The following is an 18,582-nucleotide window of genomic DNA, read 5'->3' on the forward strand; positions in this document are numbered from 1 at the left end:
CGCTGCCACCCTGCTGGCTCAGCCGCTGCCTCACGCGCAAGATGCCACCATCTTCTCCTGATGATGATGAAGTCCCTTCTTCACCCGGCTCCCAAGTGCGAACGGCTACATCATCATCATCATCCTCTACTGTCTGCAAGTCACTGATGTCCCCCTCAACGGTCTCAGGGCCAGGAGCCTGACAGCTCGCAACACCTGCTCCTACGCGACTCTCCTCATCACTACTTGCCCGTCTACCTGAGGAAGCGGCGGATGTCTCCTCCAGATCTTGGCTGGGAAGTAGCTGCTGACTGTCCTCTAGTAGCTAGTCCTAGCTGAAAAGTGGAGCTGAGCCTACGGCATATAATGCTTCTGGCGCTAAGGGAGCTAATAATGACTGAGGAAGGTTCAGGACAGGTGGGGGCACAGGACCTGCTCCTGGGCCATGCCAACTAAGCGTCATGTCAGAGGAACCCACAGACTCTTGGCTGGGGGTTTCTGATGTCACTTGCGATGAACTCGAAGACCGAGTCAACTATTCAAGCACCACTGGGTTGCTGGTCACGACACGACCGCTAGATGACACCAGGATCTCAGGCCTCTTGCTGCAACTCCTGCTGCCACCCCCCCCCCCCCCCCCTTGTGCCTGCAACAGAAACATTTTGGCCACTGCAAGTTCCCTTTTAACGGGCCTGTCACCTGTTTGTCCGACATACTGTATGATAAAAGAATGAAATTAAAATAATACCCCCTAAAAAAGGCTGTAGTACAATCTTACTTCACTGCTGAACGGCAATTAAGACATATATATATATTTTTTTCTGATTAATAAACACCCCCCCAAAAAAAAAAAAACACAATTCACCGCAGAACGGCAATTAAGACGTATTCTTTTTCCTATTTGTACACCCCAAAAAGAGAAATATAACAATCACAATTCACCGCAGAACGGCTAACGGGACGTATGTATCTTTCCTATTAATACACCACGTAATGTAACTTCACCGCTGAATGCCTATTATGACATATATTTTCTCCTTTTTTTTCCTATTTCCACACTACAAAAAAAAATATAACAATTACAATTCACGGCAGAACGGGTGATGGGACGTACGTATATTTTCATTTTTTACACCACATAAATGACTGTAGTACAATGTAACTTCACCGTTGAACGTCAATTAAGACATATATATATATATATATATATATTATTTTTTTTTCTGATTCATAAACTCCCCCCCAATTTTTTTTTATCGCACTGCAGAATGTCAATTAAGATGTATTATTTTTCCTATTTCTACACCCCAAAATAAGAAATATGACAATCACAATTCACCGCAGAACGGGTGATGGGACGTACCTATATTTTCTTTTTCTACACCATGTAAATGGCTGTAGTACAATGTAACTTCATCGCTGAATGCTAATTATGACATATATTTTCTCCTTTTTTTCCTATTTCTACACCATAAAAAAAAACATGTAAATGGCTGTAGTACAATGTAACTTCACCGCAGAATGGCAATTAAGACATATATATATTTTATTTTTTTCAGATTCATAAACTCCCCCCCAATTTTTTTTATCACACTGCAGAATGTCAATTAAGATGTATTATTTTTCCTATTTCTACACCCCAAAATAAGAAATATGACAATCCCAATTCACCGCAGAACGGCTAATGGGACGTACAGTACGTATCTTTCCTATTAATACACCACGTAAATGGCTGTAGTACAGTGTAACTTCCTAGCTGAATGCCAATTATGACATACATTTTCTTCTTTTTTTTCCTATTCCTACACCACAAAAAAAATAACAATCACAATTCACTGCAGAATGGAATTTTCTGCAAATCGAATTTTTCCTGAAATTTGGATCAAATTCCACTTCGATTCGCTCATCTCTAGTTGCTGTACCAGTTCTACTTCACACCAACTTAATAAATGACCCCAAAAGTTCTCATTGTGTGCAGCATATACAGATATAGAATATTAATGTGTATGAACCACTCACCCAGTCAGTATTTCTGCCAACATGGGTATAAAGTGCATAGAGTTGCAACAAGGATAGCATTGTTGAATTAACAGTGACCAGGTTAAAGAGGATTGATCACCATAAAAATAATAGAATCTGAAAGCAGCATGTTACAGAGCAGGAGAAGCTTAGCAGATTGATATATAGTTTTATGGTAAAAGATTTAGTGAAACCTGTAATTTCTACATTTATATCTCAGCTTTTTCTACCTCCTGTGAACAGTTATCAGTGACTGACCGCTATCTCTCTATACACACTGTGGGGATTCGCTCTGGTAGTTGGGCTAAGCGGGTGCAGTACAGAGGCAAAGTACAAGTTTGTAATTCAAATGTCCGTGTTTATTCACACATAAGGTCAAACAAAAAACACTCTTTGCAGGGTTGGTGTTTGTTCACACCGAGTAGAAAGTTCATGCATAACAAAAAAAATCTCCTTGTCGGCGGTTCTGCCTCCAGCAGTCTAAATGCAGGCTTTAGGTGGCCTGCTCTCCCAACACACGGGTCTCAGCTTTTCAGCCCAGCACAGGGCTCAGATCACAACACACAGGGTGTTCTCTGCTGTTGAACCCAGCTGCCTTTTTAAGGATAGCCAGGTGCTGTCAAAACCCGGCCTAGAATATGGGGAGCAGTCACCCACCCAGCACTTTGACTACTCCCAGTAAGAGCCGTCCCGTTTCAGCTATTTATGGCCATACTAAATAGCAAAAGTGTCACTCAGCATTAGCTGCCACTGACACATGAAAATACCACCTCTTACTTCACCGTGGCCAGGAACCTCGGTAACACATACCTACCATCAATGACGACCCCTTGTACCTTCCTACAACACTTATACACACAGTGCTATCAATCACTGATAACACCTCCTCCATGTACCAGTAGCTGTTCACAGGAGGTGGAAAAAGCTGAGATATAAATGTATAAATTACAGGTTTTACTAAATCTTTTACCATAAAACTATGTATCAATCTGCTCAGCTTCCACATTTTTATAATCTGATGCATTCAGATTGCATTGCGTGGTGACAGGTCCTTTTTAAATTGCATATGGCCCATAATCTGTGGTTGCAGCTGTTATTAAATCTGCAAAGAAGAAATTCCTTTAAAGGGCAGAATTCAACCTGTGGCTAATGGATACTTATCTGGTTTATTACAGTTATTGTACAGTATCAACATTTTTCTTCACCTCATTTTTCTTGTATTTTTTAGATATAGATGAGTGTCATGTACTGCATGGTATCTGCCGGAATGGACAATGTATCAACGAGAGAGGCTCATATAAGTGTGAATGCAATCCTGGCTACATTCCAGACGTGACTGGTACTTCTTGCATCGGTACGTTGGCAGTAAAGCCCCCACTAGTACCAGTTCCAGATCATGGCCAGTCCCGTCGTTGTACTTAGATTAATGGTGTGGAAGAGACCGTTCCATGGCTATTATCTCTGTGGTGCCTCTTCATCATTTTACCGCTATCAGTTCTGGATTGTATGAGCCCATCGTTATAAGAACTGTTCTTTTCCTTCTAGATCTTGATGAATGTACTCAGTCTCCCAAACCCTGTAACTTTATCTGTAAAAATACTGATGGCAGTTTCCAGTGTTCCTGCCCTCGTGGCTACATTTTACAAGAGGATAGGAGAAGCTGTAAAGGTAATGTACAGTTTATGTATATAAATGGCATTTTACATGTTTGCCACTCCTTAGTCTATTTAATGATATAAACCATAGAGACACATAGGTCTGCATTGGAGCTGAATACACAAAATAGTAAGGAATTGTTAACCCCTTCCATACAGTGGTCCTTAAGGACCGCAGCATGGAAGGGGTTAAACGGCCGACACTCTGCTCCTGCTTGGCCATCCTGATTATAATTGCGGCAGGGAAGGTGAGGAACGGGCGGGATGGGGGGGAGCAATGCCCATACACTCCATCCGTATAATTGTGACAGGGTGGTGGTGGCTTGGGGGACGACACACGATTCTTTATACATTATACAAGGTTCTGATCCTCACAATCACAAACTGGCCTCATTGGTCCTGGGCCAGTTAGCTAAGATCCCTGGCTGTGTGTTATAGCCGGGGTCTCAGCACTGTCACCATGTAGACATGTAGAGATGGTGACAGGTTGCTGCCATGACAAACTTGTACATCATGGTGGCTTAATGAGGTGCAGTCCATGACGTGCAGGTTCGTCATGGTGACTTAAGGGGTTAATCAAGGCTCTTCATTTACTTTTCGTTTAGATGCACTGGAAAATAGAAAATTGGTTGTCAGAAGTATTCATAGTCTTTAAACATGTACACGATGCAATACATATACACATGAGGGGTGAATAAATGGATTAAAGTGGGCCTGACAGCTAATATTTGCATTCTACATGAACTAACAATGCTGGAGCATCTTTTCTCATAACTCTGTGTTGTGATATCCCTCTGTAATTCCTCCTAACATGTATGAATAAGTTGACAACTAGGTTTCACCATTTTACCTTTTCAATGGGGTATACATTCTGACATTAACAGCACTGGCTGGATGGTAACAGACTGTATTCGTATTCATCAAGTTATTCATAACTGTTTAAGAGGAATAACAGAGGATCAGCACAAATCAGCAATGTAATTTCAAAGGAAATATAAGAGGTGATGTGTCCTATTTAAACCGTACCCACCTGAATAGGTATTTTTTAGTTACTTTTATTTATTACTTAATACAAATTTATTTTCTTTATTATTTTTATATTTTCTATTCAGATCTTGATGAATGTGCAACCAAACAGCACAATTGTCAGTTTATTTGCGTCAACACCATTGGAGGATTTACATGCAAATGTCCACCTGGATTCACCCAGCATCATACTGCTTGTATTGGTAAGCGCACTTGAGAATGAAGTCTACTTTTCATTTCCTATGTTACTGTGTATACTAGTCCAGCTACAAAATATAACATTTAACTGAGTGTAATCATTTAGGTGCTGGTTCTTAGAAAGGTACGTGATGTAATCTGTAGTGAAGGTAATCTTCTTACTGGTGACTGTATTTTCTTACCAGAGACTTCCTTTGAGTTAAAACCTCCCTTCTGATGCTCAGCTGACACAGGACAGGAAGTCAGTTACTTCTCTATTCATTCTTATGAGACTGACATTGAGGCTCCCATAGGAACACATAGAAAAACTGATTTCCTGTCCAAATATAAGATGCTTTGTTATGTGGAGAGGCAGAATGTGGGTCACATGACACAGCTGAGGATCAAAAGGGAGGTTTTAACTTGAATACAGTCACTGGTAAGAAAATTACCTTCAGTACAGTTTACATAATGCACCTTTCTAACAGGTCAGAAAATACATTAATTTTTGTGGGAGTGCAACTTTAAATGTCTGTTAATTTAGGATTCTACAGGTAAAACTCTGAAAAATTTGAATATTGTGCAAAAGTCCATTTATTTCAGTAATGCAAATTTAAAAGGAATTGCATTAATGCAGCTTAAAATTAGAATTTTGTGAAAAGGTTCAGTATTCTAGGCTCAAAGTGTCAGACTCTAGTCAGCTAATTAACCCATACCCCCTGAGCAAAGGGGACCGGAGATTGTGACTTTGGGGTTTCAAAGCTGTAAACTATAATAATCCAAATTATACCAAATACAGGCTTGAAATATCTTGCTTTGCATGTAATGAGTCTACCTCGTATGTTAGTGTCACCTTTTAAGTAGCATTACTGAAATAAATGAACTTTGCACGATATTCAACTTTTTCGAGTTTCACCTGTACATTTCAATGAGCAGTAATCTGGGATCACAGTTCTACTGTTCTGATTGTCATTGTTAGGTTATGTTCACACAGATTAAATATGATTCATATTCCATCACATAAAAAGGTTGTTTTACACATCGTAATACACGGTAAAAACGCCACCATCAGCTTCCCATTAATTTTAGTGGAAAAACTAGACTACGTGTACATGGTCACGTTTTTTACGTAGCTGTTAAATCCTTCAAAGGTATTTTAGCTGTGTGCCCTTTTAAAGTCAATGGGGAAGGACTGAAATAGCTGGCGGTATTTGGTGCATTTTGGGGGTGTTTCTGCTGCCAGTTTTCAGAGCTAGATCAGCTCATTGATCCGCCACAGCTTTATATCACATGTATTTCATCTGCCGTGGATTTCCCTCTTTGGTTAGGTTCACACAGAGGATATTGTCTGCAATAAACTCCTTTGCGAATCCCATGGCAGAAACCGCTGCGCTGCTTTTTCTATCATGGGTTTTTATGCGGACTCGCTCTAGGCTTAACTCCATGTCATGGCGCTAAAGCACGAGTAAGCTTCCTCTGCCGCTCTGTGAGGTGTCCGCATGGTAATCGCATCAAGAAAGAACCTGTACATTCTTGATGCGGTCTTGAAAACCGTGCGGCAAAAACCCTCGGCCCGAACTTCCAATGGGAGGTGGTTTCAGCGCAGTTTCAGCCTGGTTTTTGCTACTAATTCTGCGCTGAGTCCCACGCCTAAAATCCTCTGTGTGAAGCTATTCTTGCAATGCAGAGGATGAAATATGCTGCTACGTACCAAAATTCACCACTTTATCTGCACAGTTTGGTCAGGTTGTGGATTTCGGCCAGATTCACTGAGGACTTTCTACATGTGGCTTTATTCAATACCAAAAAAATACGTAAGCATAAATATAGCAGCAGTATCGACTGCTGCTATATTTATGCTTATGTATTTTTTTGTATTGAATAAAGCTTATTTTTGATAAATTTGTGGAGGTATTTTTGTATTGGGTACAGTTTCTGATGGCGGCATGTGGAGGTTTTTCTGACTTATTAGCATTTTCTATGTCAGTGCACTCGCACTTAGGCCTCTTTCACACAACGTTTTTTTTTTTTCCGTTTGTGGGCCATTTTTGCATTCCGTATATGGTCCGTATACGGAACCATTCATATCAATGGATCTGCAAAAGAAAAAAAACGGAATGTACTCCGTATGCATTCTGTTTTCGTATTTCCGTTCCGTTGAAAGATAGAACATGTCTTATTATTGCCCGCAAATCACGTTCCGTGGCTCCATTCAAGTCAGTGGGTCTGCAAAATAAAAAACGGAACACATACGGAATGTACTCCGTATGTCTTCCGTATCCATTCAATTTTTGCGGAACCATCCGTTGAAAATGTTATGCCCAGCCCAATTTTTTCTATGTAATTACTGTATACTGTAAATGCCATACGGAAAAACGGAACAGAAATGGAAACGCAACAGAAACAAAAAAAAATACGGAACAAAGGATCCGTGAAAAACGGACCGCAAAATATTGAAAAAGCCATACGTTCGTGTGAAAGAGGCCTTATTAGTTTAATATGTTGAGAAAAATGTATTATGGATCCAGTGAAGAACAGGAAGCGCCTTATACCCTATGATTCCTATTTCATTTGCTGGATCTTACATGAGGTTTCATGTCAACAAGTTCTGGTTCATTAATTATTACAGTAAGAAGCCTAGCGGAATACCCCAGGGGCACACTTAGTACTCCATGGTAACTTTCTTAGAAGTTATGTCACTCATTCCCTGTGCTTGGAAAACTGGAATCATGACATTTAAAGCCACAGAGAAGAGCAGGATTTTCTCTCAGGAGCTTCACTATAAAGTATAATCATTTCCTTATTACAAGTGTACAGATGTAGCATTTGTTATCCGGACAATCCACTTGCCATGCTGTTAAGGGTTCATTCAGACATCCATAGTTCTGGATCCACATCTGTTACGCAATTTTGCGGAACGGGTGCGGACCCATTCATTTCAATGGGGCCACAAAAGATGCGGGCAGCACACCGTTTTTTACCTGGCATAAACTTTTATATAAACCACCCTCTACTCTGTTCCCTAAGGATCATTCACACAACAGTATGAATGGGTCCGCATCCGTTCCGAAATTTTGTGTATCGGGTGACGACCTATTTATTTCAATGGGGCCGCAAAAGATGCAGACCACACACCGTTGTGCTATCCGCATCCATAGTTCCGTTCCGCGGCCCCGCCAAAAATATAGCGCATGTCCTATTCCTGCCCGCAATCACGGACAAGAATAGGCATTTCTATCACAGGGCCAGCCATGTGCAGCCCGCAAAATGCAGAACGCACATGGCCGGCACCTGTGTTTTGCGGATCCGCAATTTGCGGACCGTAAAAGACTTGCACCATGGCTGTAGAGCAGCATTCTACTACACCTACTATTGGCAGGCATAGTGAGCCATGGTGCGAAGTGCTAATGGCGTAGTATGATGGCTGACAAGATAACGAATGCTACATCTATACAGAACAGGTACCTAGGTAGCCTCATTAACAGCCAGCGGAACCAGCTTTAATTATATTGGTCCCAAAAGGGGGTGGTTAGGTAGGTATAAAGAGGACCTGTCTCTCTCTTCTGACATATCTGCTTTAGTAAATACTTATATTCCCTATAATATAACAATTCTGCAGCATCCTTTCTGTTCCTCTGTTATTCCTGCTAACAGTGCTAACTGGTACGAGGTGTGTCACTGCACCCTCTCACACTGTCCAATCAGTGCTGCCAGTGTCAGACTGTGTAGGGACACACCCCTTTGGCAAGGCACATGGTCACACCCAGTTGCCAAGGTATTCATAAGTTTCTTGAAGGAATAACAGAGGAATGGCATAACGCAGTGTTATAAAAATATGCTCCAGAATTCTTATTTTATGGGTAATAAAATTGCTTACTAAAACAGACATGTCTGGGGTGGTGACAGGTTTGGTTAGTCTCTTAAAGATATGATGGCCTGGATATCTATCTCTAGGGGACCTCTTTAGATATTGTGTTCCTTTTCTGCACCTACGCTACGTGACTTGGTCTGCATGTCTTTTATCCTGTTTTAGACTTTATAAGGATTGAGGTTTTGGAATTGTAGATGTCATTGTGTCCCTCATGTACATAGGGACAGTGCCTTTATTCAGCTGTTCTATGTGATAGCTTTCTGTTCATATTATCGCATCAATCTTTAAAAAAAAAAAAATTTTGTGGATTTTCTATTTGACCATTGTAATAGGAATACACCTATATGAGCACATGAGGAGGGGGCGTCATTCTTATTCCGTGCGGTTGTGAGGTCCACTTGTCTGTCCAGCGTCTCATTTTTTCTCTTATATACTTTAGATAACAATGAGTGTGCCTCAGATGTGAACTTATGTGGAGCTAAGGGCATATGCCAGAATACCCCAGGAAGTTATGCTTGTGACTGCCAGCGTGGATTTTCACTTGATCAGAGTGGAATGACGTGTGAAGGTATAGTAATTTCTCCATGAATATACTAGAATTCATTATACCACCACTTCAAGTACATGTGCAGTGGTATCTGTTTACACCCAAATATAACGGATACATTTTGTAAGCTGGGATTCATTAAAACGTAACCTTTACTCGGTCATTTAAAATAATATTTCACACTGGGTGAGAGACGACAATAACAACAGATAACCTCCACTATATCACATCAGTTACTAGTGAATACATGAAAAAAAGGGTGGATCTCACCTCATCCGAGCAGGATCCACCGTCGTGGAGGGGGGTCCTGGCAGTTGGTGATGCCTGTGACCGGTGTGACCAGGGTGCTGATGTCGTGATGGCAGTATATTCTCTCCTACTATACCCTATTATGGCTTTCCTGCCTTCCTAGGGGTAGGGGGCTGATCTTATAGCCTGCCTACCACACATGGAGCGACCCCACACCGAACCTTTCCCTCGGTATGGGTCTAGTATTCTATAAAGCCCTATTACAATGCCCAACATGCCATGTTTCTGTCTTTCGTTACAGACATTATCAGGGGACTTCACACATGTATTCAAGGGCAACTACAAATAAAATTACAGACATACACTCAGTATGGGTCACATATACTTTTGAGTACTGCATATACAATCACTTATGGATCAGCTCAGTGCACTTACTCAAGATCAAGGTGGTTTTAGCCTCCAATCATCAGGATAGTGGGTGAATCTTATCCTCTCTGGAACATGGGAAGTGTCCCATGTCAGTCAGTGTCTCACCACAAATAACAATGATTCATTTCAATGGTTTCGCATTGAAAACGGAATGTGTTCCGTAAGCATTCCGTTTCCGTATTTCAGTTTTTCCGTTCTGTTGAAAGATAGAACATGTCCTATTATTGCCCGCAAATCACGTTCCGTGTCTCTATTCAAGTCAATGGGTCCGCCCAAAAAACGGAACACATATGGAAATGCATCCGTATGTCTTCCGTATCTGTTCCGTATCCGTTCCGTTTTTGCAGAACCATCTATTGGAAATGTTATGCCCAGCCCAGTTTTTTCTATGTAATTACTGTATACTGTATATGGCATACTGAAAAACGGAACAGGGAAACATAACGGAACTCAAAAACGAACAACGGATCCGTGAAAAACAGACCGCAAAAAGCCATACATTCATGTGAACTAGGCCTAACTGAACTCAGGAACTTAAATTCAAATTACAAGTTTTTCTGAATCTTTTCCCACTCGGCTCCTCCTGCTCTATAATAGGATGCCTGCAGATTACACTGCATTTCGTGGTGACGCTTTCTCGTTAACCATGCAGTTCTACTTATACATGTGCAAATGAACGGAGCAACAGCAAGTGTACATAGCCTAAACAGAGATACCACACTATTAATAACCTGTAAATAGAAACAATACTGCACACTGATGGTTTCCAGGTAGAAACAGGACTTTTTTCACATACTGTATAATGTAAAAACAAACTGAAAAAAAGTTATCACAAAGATGGCAGATTGCTGGACATAAAGCCAATGTTAGTCAATTGTGACTAACATCCCCACTAAGAAAATACTAATTGATGTCACCATGCCAATCATTGTGTTATAACAGTAGCCCCTAAATTATTATATATAGTGCACTTTTTTCCTTTCTGATTTGACCTGTGTTAGAACCACAAATCCCCTTTCTGTCCGGGCTCCAAAGTATCTTTCATTTGAGCCTTTACAAACAGCGCAGCATTATTTTAATATTGCCAATGCTAGAGGCTACCTAGGGCATGAGATCCTGAGCGGGGCACATAGGCGACGTCCCTAACAGCTAGTTGGAAGAGGAGTTGGATCTTATTGTTACAATAGCCAAGAGAAACAGCACAGTTTATTTTGCTGGTGTAATAAGATGGTGGTTGGCACTTGCTGTAGTGTTGGCACCACCTTAAACGATATGGCTTCCAAAATATCATAAGTATTTGATTTGCACTATATTTTTTGTTCATTATCTACAAATACAATGGCTGTTAAATAGCTGTTCTACTAACATTTCATCTTATTTTTACATATTCTTTATAGTTCCTAAAAATACATAAAAAAATACATTATTTTTTTGTTAACCAGATGTGGATGAATGTGATGGAAGCCATCGCTGCCAGCATGGATGCCAGAACATCGTGGGTGGATATAGGTGTAGTTGTCCACAAGGCTATCTTCAACATTACCAGTGGAATCAGTGTGTGGGTGAGTATTCTTACTTGGGATTTTGATGTCATTGATATCAGTCTCAGCTGTAAAACATTTACTGAACTTTCCGTTTCTGATAGTGGAGCGAAAATACTAGTTGATCCAGTTATTTCTATATATTACAATGCCAGAGATGGGCAGGTCTGTTACAAAATAATACTGGTATTTACAATACCAGGGTCTATATTACCATTAGCATATGACCAGGCATAATCAATATCGAACATTATCCTACACACACTAAAGGTGCAGAACCTGCAAATACTGTATGTCTTCCCCACTACCTCAGTTATAATACATGTTCTAAGCAGGAGTAGGAAACAGAAAGTCGAAAATCGCTTCCTTGATATATCCCTGTTTCTGAATTTGAAACTAAGTAAACCCTGTTAAAATTAAAGGGCTTGTCCTTCCCCGCTAAATTAACCACTTTATGTTACTTTCCCACTTTGCCCTTAAAGGGCATCTGTCAGCAGATTAGTACCTATGAAACTGGCTGACCTGTTACATGTGCGCTTGGCAGCTAAAGGCCTTACCAAGCCCTGCACTGGCTTCAAAAAGTGGGGGAAAAAAGCTTTTGGGACTTTTTGAGATTACTTGCACAAAAATTTGTGACTTTTTGTGATTTAACATCACTCACTCCAGTTTTGAAAAATGGGTGTGATAAGCTATGTTAATGAAAAAGTCGCACAAATGTCGCACGTTAACTTCATCTTGGGTGCTATAAAAACTGGAGAAAAATCGTTAGACACATTTAAAGATGCACCAAACTTATCAAACTATGTCTGAAAAATTTGATGCAAGCAAAGGCGAGACAGACCCAAGCTAATTTAAAAGATACATTTCTCCCATGGCATTTAAAGGGGTTGTGTCAAGTTTTTCAGTTATCCCCAATCCACAGGATAGGGGACAACTAGCTAATCACTGAGAGTCCAAATGCTGGGACCCCCACTGATCATGAGAATGGGAGCCCTATTCCCCCATTGTGATGAAGAGACTGGTTGCGCATGCGCCATGCCGCTCCATTCCTTATCTATGGGAGTGCTAGAGATAACCAAGCACTGTACTCGTCTGTCTCTGATGCTCCCATAGTAAATGAACAGAGCATCAGTGCTCATGCATGACCTGCTACTCCATCAGAACCCCGTTCTCGTGATCAGTGGGGGGCCCAGTGGTTGAACCTCTGGCTACCGTACTTATCCCCTGTCCTGTGAAAAGGGGATAACTTAAAAAACTTGGCACAAACCCTTTGAATACCATGGGAGAAATGTATCATTTAGTTTAGCTTGAGTCTCTATCACCATTGCTTGCACCAAATTTATATAGACATCTGATGTATGTTTTTGGAGGAGTTGAAGAAGATTTCTACAAGTCTTTGTATGGCTAGCTTTAGGTATGACTCCTCCAAATAATATCCACCCTGATAATTACCAGTACAATATACATCCTGTAAATCCAATATACCTATGCAGTAATATCTTCTTGGGTATTCAATCAATGAACCCTTTCAGTTTGCATTTGTCACTTGTAGGCCTATAGATGTCCCAGAGGCAGCAGTCTATGGGATAACTCCTTCACCCCCTTACCAGATTACTGCAATCATTATGTGGCTTTAGAAAAGTAACATTTATTTTGTTTAGTTGTAAACTAAACTAATCCCTGTGCCAATAATAGGAACTGTTCTTCTTTCATTGTAACATGTAATGCTAACAGATGTGTCTGTCATGCCATCGGTAAGTGAAGACATGTGTGTCACCATGGCTTCCTTGGTAACTGTGTTTTTAGTAGGCATAGTAAGGCTATTTCCAGACAAATTACCACTCATTGATTATTCTTTCTGTTGTCTTCACGTAGTAATAATAACAGCCATATGACACTCATTATCTTAGATTTGGAAAAAAAGAAAAAGTTCTAGTTTTTTCCACCCAGAAATAGCACCACTCTTGTCTGTGGGCAGTGTCTGGTATTTCAGCTCATTCTGTTACAAGTAAAAAGTGCCATGGTCCTTTTGATTAAGGCTAGTTGCTCACTAGCGGCGGCGATCTGGGAGACTGTAACGGCAGAGCCTACCGTATCGCTCTGTCGGGCGGAGATCCGGCCGCATTCCCGCAAATATGCAGAGAATCGGCCAGAAGAAAAACGTTGCACGCAGCAGTTTTCTTCCAGACGATTCTCAACATATTTTCCAGAATGCGTCCGGATCTCCACTGGGCCACATTATAATGAATGGGGCTGGATGGATCGCCACTGCTAGTGTGCAGCTAGCCTTAGGAAACATTTGGCGTCTTAACTCATAATCCCCGTCCTTTCTTGGCAGCTTACGATTTGTCACTGGCATTTTAACCTCTTTCTCTTGATAAGTCTGGGCATTTTGCAAGGACGTCTCTGAATATAGTTGTAGACATGGTATCTGCAGGAGTAGGGAGTTAAATGGCCCTATATATATATATATATATATATATATATATAATGTGTGTGTCACCTCCATGGAGTGCTATTAGGAGCAGTAGTACCATATAAGTAGCACTGCCGACACTGAGTCAGAATTATACATTTTTATGTTAGTACTCCCCCCTGTGTCTGCCTACAAAGCACCTCTGTAATATATTAAGAGAACTAATGAGCTTGTGCTCTGAAGGCCCTCTCCGTTATGTGTGTTTGGCTCAATGTATTCCAGCTTTGCTTTGTGGGCACATCGCTGGGGACCTGTGGGGTATGACCATATCACCACTTAGCAGGAGCAGTACTATTCATGTAGCACTGCTCCTAATAGTATTCCAGGGAGACATCTGTCAGCAGATTTGTACCTATAAAACTGGCTGACTTGTTACATGTGCGCTTGGCAGCTGAAGACATCTGTGTTCGTCCCATGTTCATATGTGACCGCATTACTGAGAAAAATGATGTTTTAATATATGCAAATGAACTTCTAGGAGCAATGGGGGGGTTACCCTTATACCTAGAAGCTCTGCTATCTCTGCACTTTGATTGATAGGGTAAGATGTGATGATGTTTTCACTTCCCGCAGAGGGTGCGGCAGTTGCAGAGAGAACAGAGCCTCTAGGTGTAACAGCCACGCCCCCATTGCTCCTAGAGGCTCATTTGCATATATTAGAACATCATTTTTCTCAGTAATGCGGTCACATATGAACATGGGACCAACACGGATGTCTTCAGTTCAGCTGCCAAGCGCACATGTAACAGGTCAACCAGTGTCATAGGTAAAAATCTGTCTTGCATTATCAAATGTAAAAGTTTTTATCACAGATTTTCCTTATATTCTTTAACAAGCTTTGCTTCCATTTCTGTAGCCATAGTGGTATCCTTCTGATATGCAGCAGTAGATTGCAAGATATATGCTCAATGCTCATGTTTCAGTAACTGTAATTTACCTGGTGTTCCCTTGCAGATGAGAACGAGTGCATGAGCAGTCAAATATGCGGAGGAGCCACGTGTCACAACACCCTGGGGAGCTTTAAGTGCATATGTCCAACAGGATTTCAGTTTGAACATTTTGGCGGTTCTTGCCATGATATCAATGAGTGTGGTTCTTCCCAGGCTCCATGTAGCTTTGGCTGTTCCAATACAGAAGGAGGTTATGTGTGCGGCTGTCCACCAGGGTACTTCAGGGTAGGACAAGGGTAAGCATTGTTTCTTTATTTTTTTACAAAGACCTAGAATGTTACCAATAATGAAGAAAAACAGCGCTTCAATTCATTTGTTCATGCAACATCTCGGCATTTCTAAGTGTCCCGGATAACCCTTCACAGTCAGTAAGATGGAGATACTCAGGTCATTTTAGATACTCAAGCCATTCATTCTTTCTCTCTGGTCTCTTAAATGCAAGTACTAGGGTGTTCTTAAAGGGAATCTGTCACCAGTTTTATGGTGTCCTAAGGGCAGCATAAACTTTCTTTAATTGACCCAGCTGTTTTGCCATTTTGCCAAAATCTTGTATTGAACATCTCCAGTGCATAGTGAGGAATCTCGAATATCCATGAACTCCTGGTTCTTCCCGCCCACCTGCTGCTGATTCATATGGAAAAGAAACTGTCAATCAGAGGCAGGTGGGCAGGGAGAGCCATGAGCTCACGAATATGGGGACTCATTGGCATGTGATAGAGCTGTTAGAACCTAGCAGCATAAAACACCACAGGATATAACAAAACTGCTGCATGTTACTGGGCTGTACAGGAGACATTTACAAAATGACACCCTTTTTCTGACATCACTTCCTGCTCTGCTGCTATTGGCTGAAGCCGCACTACACTGACTTCCTTCTCTGCTCAGACTCTGCATGCACTTGTCCAAATGCAGGTTCCGGTTACAGACCTTGGAAACATATATTTGTGGAACTAATGAAAGAATGAATGGTATGTTACCCGGGCCGTCTTTAACTCGGGGCAAAAGGGGCAGCTTCCCCGGGCCCAGTTGCTCCTGGGGAGCCCAAGGCAGCTGCCTCTTGAGCCCCGCTGGCCACTGGAGGACATTTCATGGGTCCATACTTTATTAACTAAGTAGCAGGACATGTAGGGCATATATGGGGGATGTCCCTGCACTTACTATTATTTCTGGGTGCCGCTCTGTTGGGCTGCTGTGGCCCCCGTTACATTCTCCCGCGCTGTATCCTAAGTAACAGCATCAGAACACCAGGGAGGAGACATCAGCTTTTCTCACTGGGCTTTCCGTCTCCCTGCAGGGAGATACCCCATGTATGCCCTACATGTCCTGCTACTTAGTTAATAAAGTATGGACCCATGAATGCGGCCCGGCACTTGTGTTCTCCCTCTTGCCCAGGGTCCAATCAATATTAAAGACGGCCCTCTATGTTACACAGCCATAGTGGCTCTATTTGAATAATTATGAAAATATGGCCAGAGTTTCACTTTAAAGGGGTTGTCTGAGGTATGTAAAAATATCTCCAGTACCACAAAATGTGATAAAACAGTAAAAGAACAAATACTTGTACTACTGAGGCCAGTAATTGGCTCCAGCGGTCACATGATGAATACAGCACGGTCACCACTGTAGCCTCTAAAAGGAAACTGGATGTAAAGCCCGAAATGATGGAGGACTGAGTGGTGAGTATAATTTATTTTATTGTGTTTTAGGGGCACTGGGGCAATTTTCATATAACTCAGTCAAGCACTTTAAGAACAGCTACAGATATGATCAGATGCTATAGTGCGCTGAATGCTGAGGCAGAGACTTTCCTGCTGCTGGGAACAATTCTCAGAAACTGTTCTTGGCATAAAAAGCTTTTAGTGCCACCGCCCTTGGAACAAAGTGTGTAGAGTAAGGGTTATGTCACATGTGCTAGGATTTTCTCACTTCTTAGTTATTGTCCGTGCAAAGATGAAAAACTGTCTTGGGATTAGACAAACTTCATGTCCGAATCATGATTTAAGAGCGACTGTCATCCTTCTGCTTTTTGCACACACAGGAAGATTTACTAATCTGATAGATGGCGTAAACTTGATAATTTGGTGCAGGGAGAGACACTTTTTACTGACTCTACATCAACTATTGGTTGTCTTAGTTTCTGATAGAATTTTATGCCAGAATTGTGGTGCAACATGATGCATATTCTGCCACCACCTACCCTGTGAAGCCGCATCCCTTTTCCATTAATCCAAATCCCCTTCTCACACTAGGAGCAGATTTCTCTAAACCTAGATGCGCCAAACTGCGCTACATTTAGGTTTAATTACGCCAAAATATAGGTTCACTCACATTGGTAAATGTAGACCACAGTCTGTTGCTCCTTTCTTAAAAAATATGTAATTTGTCTTTCAATATTTTTTTGGCAAGTTTTTGCATTATTTCTCCAACTGAACTGATTGGATCGAACTACAGGTCCTTCTAAAAAAATTAGCATATTGTGATAAAGTTCATTATTTTCTGTAATGTAAAAACACAAAATGCAATCGCACACTGCAACCAGCACTCTGCCCTGCCTTTATGCTGGATGTTGAATAAGGCATTGGTGTACATTTTGGCCAAAGCGTAATAAGCCACTCACCACGTCAAGGTCGCCTTCATGAGTGTTCCCTAACACTAGTTCCTACCTTTTATGGGCCATGACAGCCACATAAAGTCCAGGGAGCGCAGGTACAGCATGCACGCCAAGCACACACTGCTTTTAACCCCGTCCGGTGCCATTACAGCTTTCATCGGATCCAGGGATGCAAGTACTCACATGCATGCTGAACCCACTATATACTTCTCCTGGAGCCCAATGGCCTGGTAGGTGCTATATAAGCAGACTATATTTATACTGACTTTAAAACCAGCCTCCAGGTGGCAGATTAACTGGACAGGTGTGCTTGACTGCTTGGAGATCGCCACGCCTCCAATATGTACTACAAAGAGAAAAATATGGAAAATCCAGCCCGCACTACCCCTAGCAGGTGCAGATTGCTATGGCGAAATAGAGATATAAATGTAAAAACACAAAATGCAATCGCACACTGCAACCAGCACTCTGCCCTGCCTTTATGCTGGATGTTGAATAAGGCATTGGTGTACATTTTGGCCAAAGCGTAATAAGCCACTCACCACGTCAAGGTCGCCTTCATGAGTGGTCCCTAACACTAGTTCCTACCTTTTATGGGCCATGACAGCCAAATAAAGTCCAGGGAGCGCAGGTACAGCATGCACGCCAAGCACACACTGGCTTCTTACGCTTTGGCCAAAATGTACACCAATGCCTTATTCAACATCCAGCATAAAGGCAGGGCAGAGTGCTGGTTGCAGTGTGCGATTGCATTTTGTGTTTTTACATTTATATCTCTATTTCGCCATAGCAATCTGCACCTGCTAGGGGTAGTGCGGGCTGAATTTTCCATATTTTTCTCTTTGTAGTACGTATTGGAGGCGTGGCGATCTCCAAGCAGTCAAGCACACCTGTCCAGTTAATCTGCCCCCTGGAGGCTGGTTTTAAAGTCAGTATAAAACGGAGTCTGCTTATATAGCACCTACCAGGCCATTGGGCTCCAGGAGAAGTATATAGTGGGTTCAGCATGCATGTGAGTACTTGCATCCCTGGATCCGATGAAAGCTGTAATG

General features: G+C 41.7%; 1 protein-coding gene across 1 annotated transcript in view; it reads left to right on the forward strand.

Moving 5' to 3' along the window:
• Nucleotides 1–18,582, forward strand: part of FBN1 (fibrillin 1) — a 249,299-nt gene that overhangs the window by 225,100 nt on the left and 5,617 nt on the right. The window contains exons 59-64 of the mRNA XM_044279629.1: nucleotides 3,227–3,352; nucleotides 3,544–3,666; nucleotides 4,766–4,882; nucleotides 9,167–9,295; nucleotides 11,395–11,514; nucleotides 14,924–15,155. Coding sequence (XP_044135564.1) covers nucleotides 3,227–3,352; nucleotides 3,544–3,666; nucleotides 4,766–4,882; nucleotides 9,167–9,295; nucleotides 11,395–11,514; nucleotides 14,924–15,155 — 847 coding nt within the window. The remainder of the gene's footprint in view (nucleotides 1–3,226; nucleotides 3,353–3,543; nucleotides 3,667–4,765; nucleotides 4,883–9,166; nucleotides 9,296–11,394; nucleotides 11,515–14,923; nucleotides 15,156–18,582) is intronic.

The sequence above is a fragment of the Bufo gargarizans genome, chromosome 2 (assembly GCF_014858855.1).
Source record: "Bufo gargarizans isolate SCDJY-AF-19 chromosome 2, ASM1485885v1, whole genome shotgun sequence".
NCBI classification, from domain to species: Eukaryota; Metazoa; Chordata; class Amphibia; order Anura; family Bufonidae; genus Bufo; species Bufo gargarizans.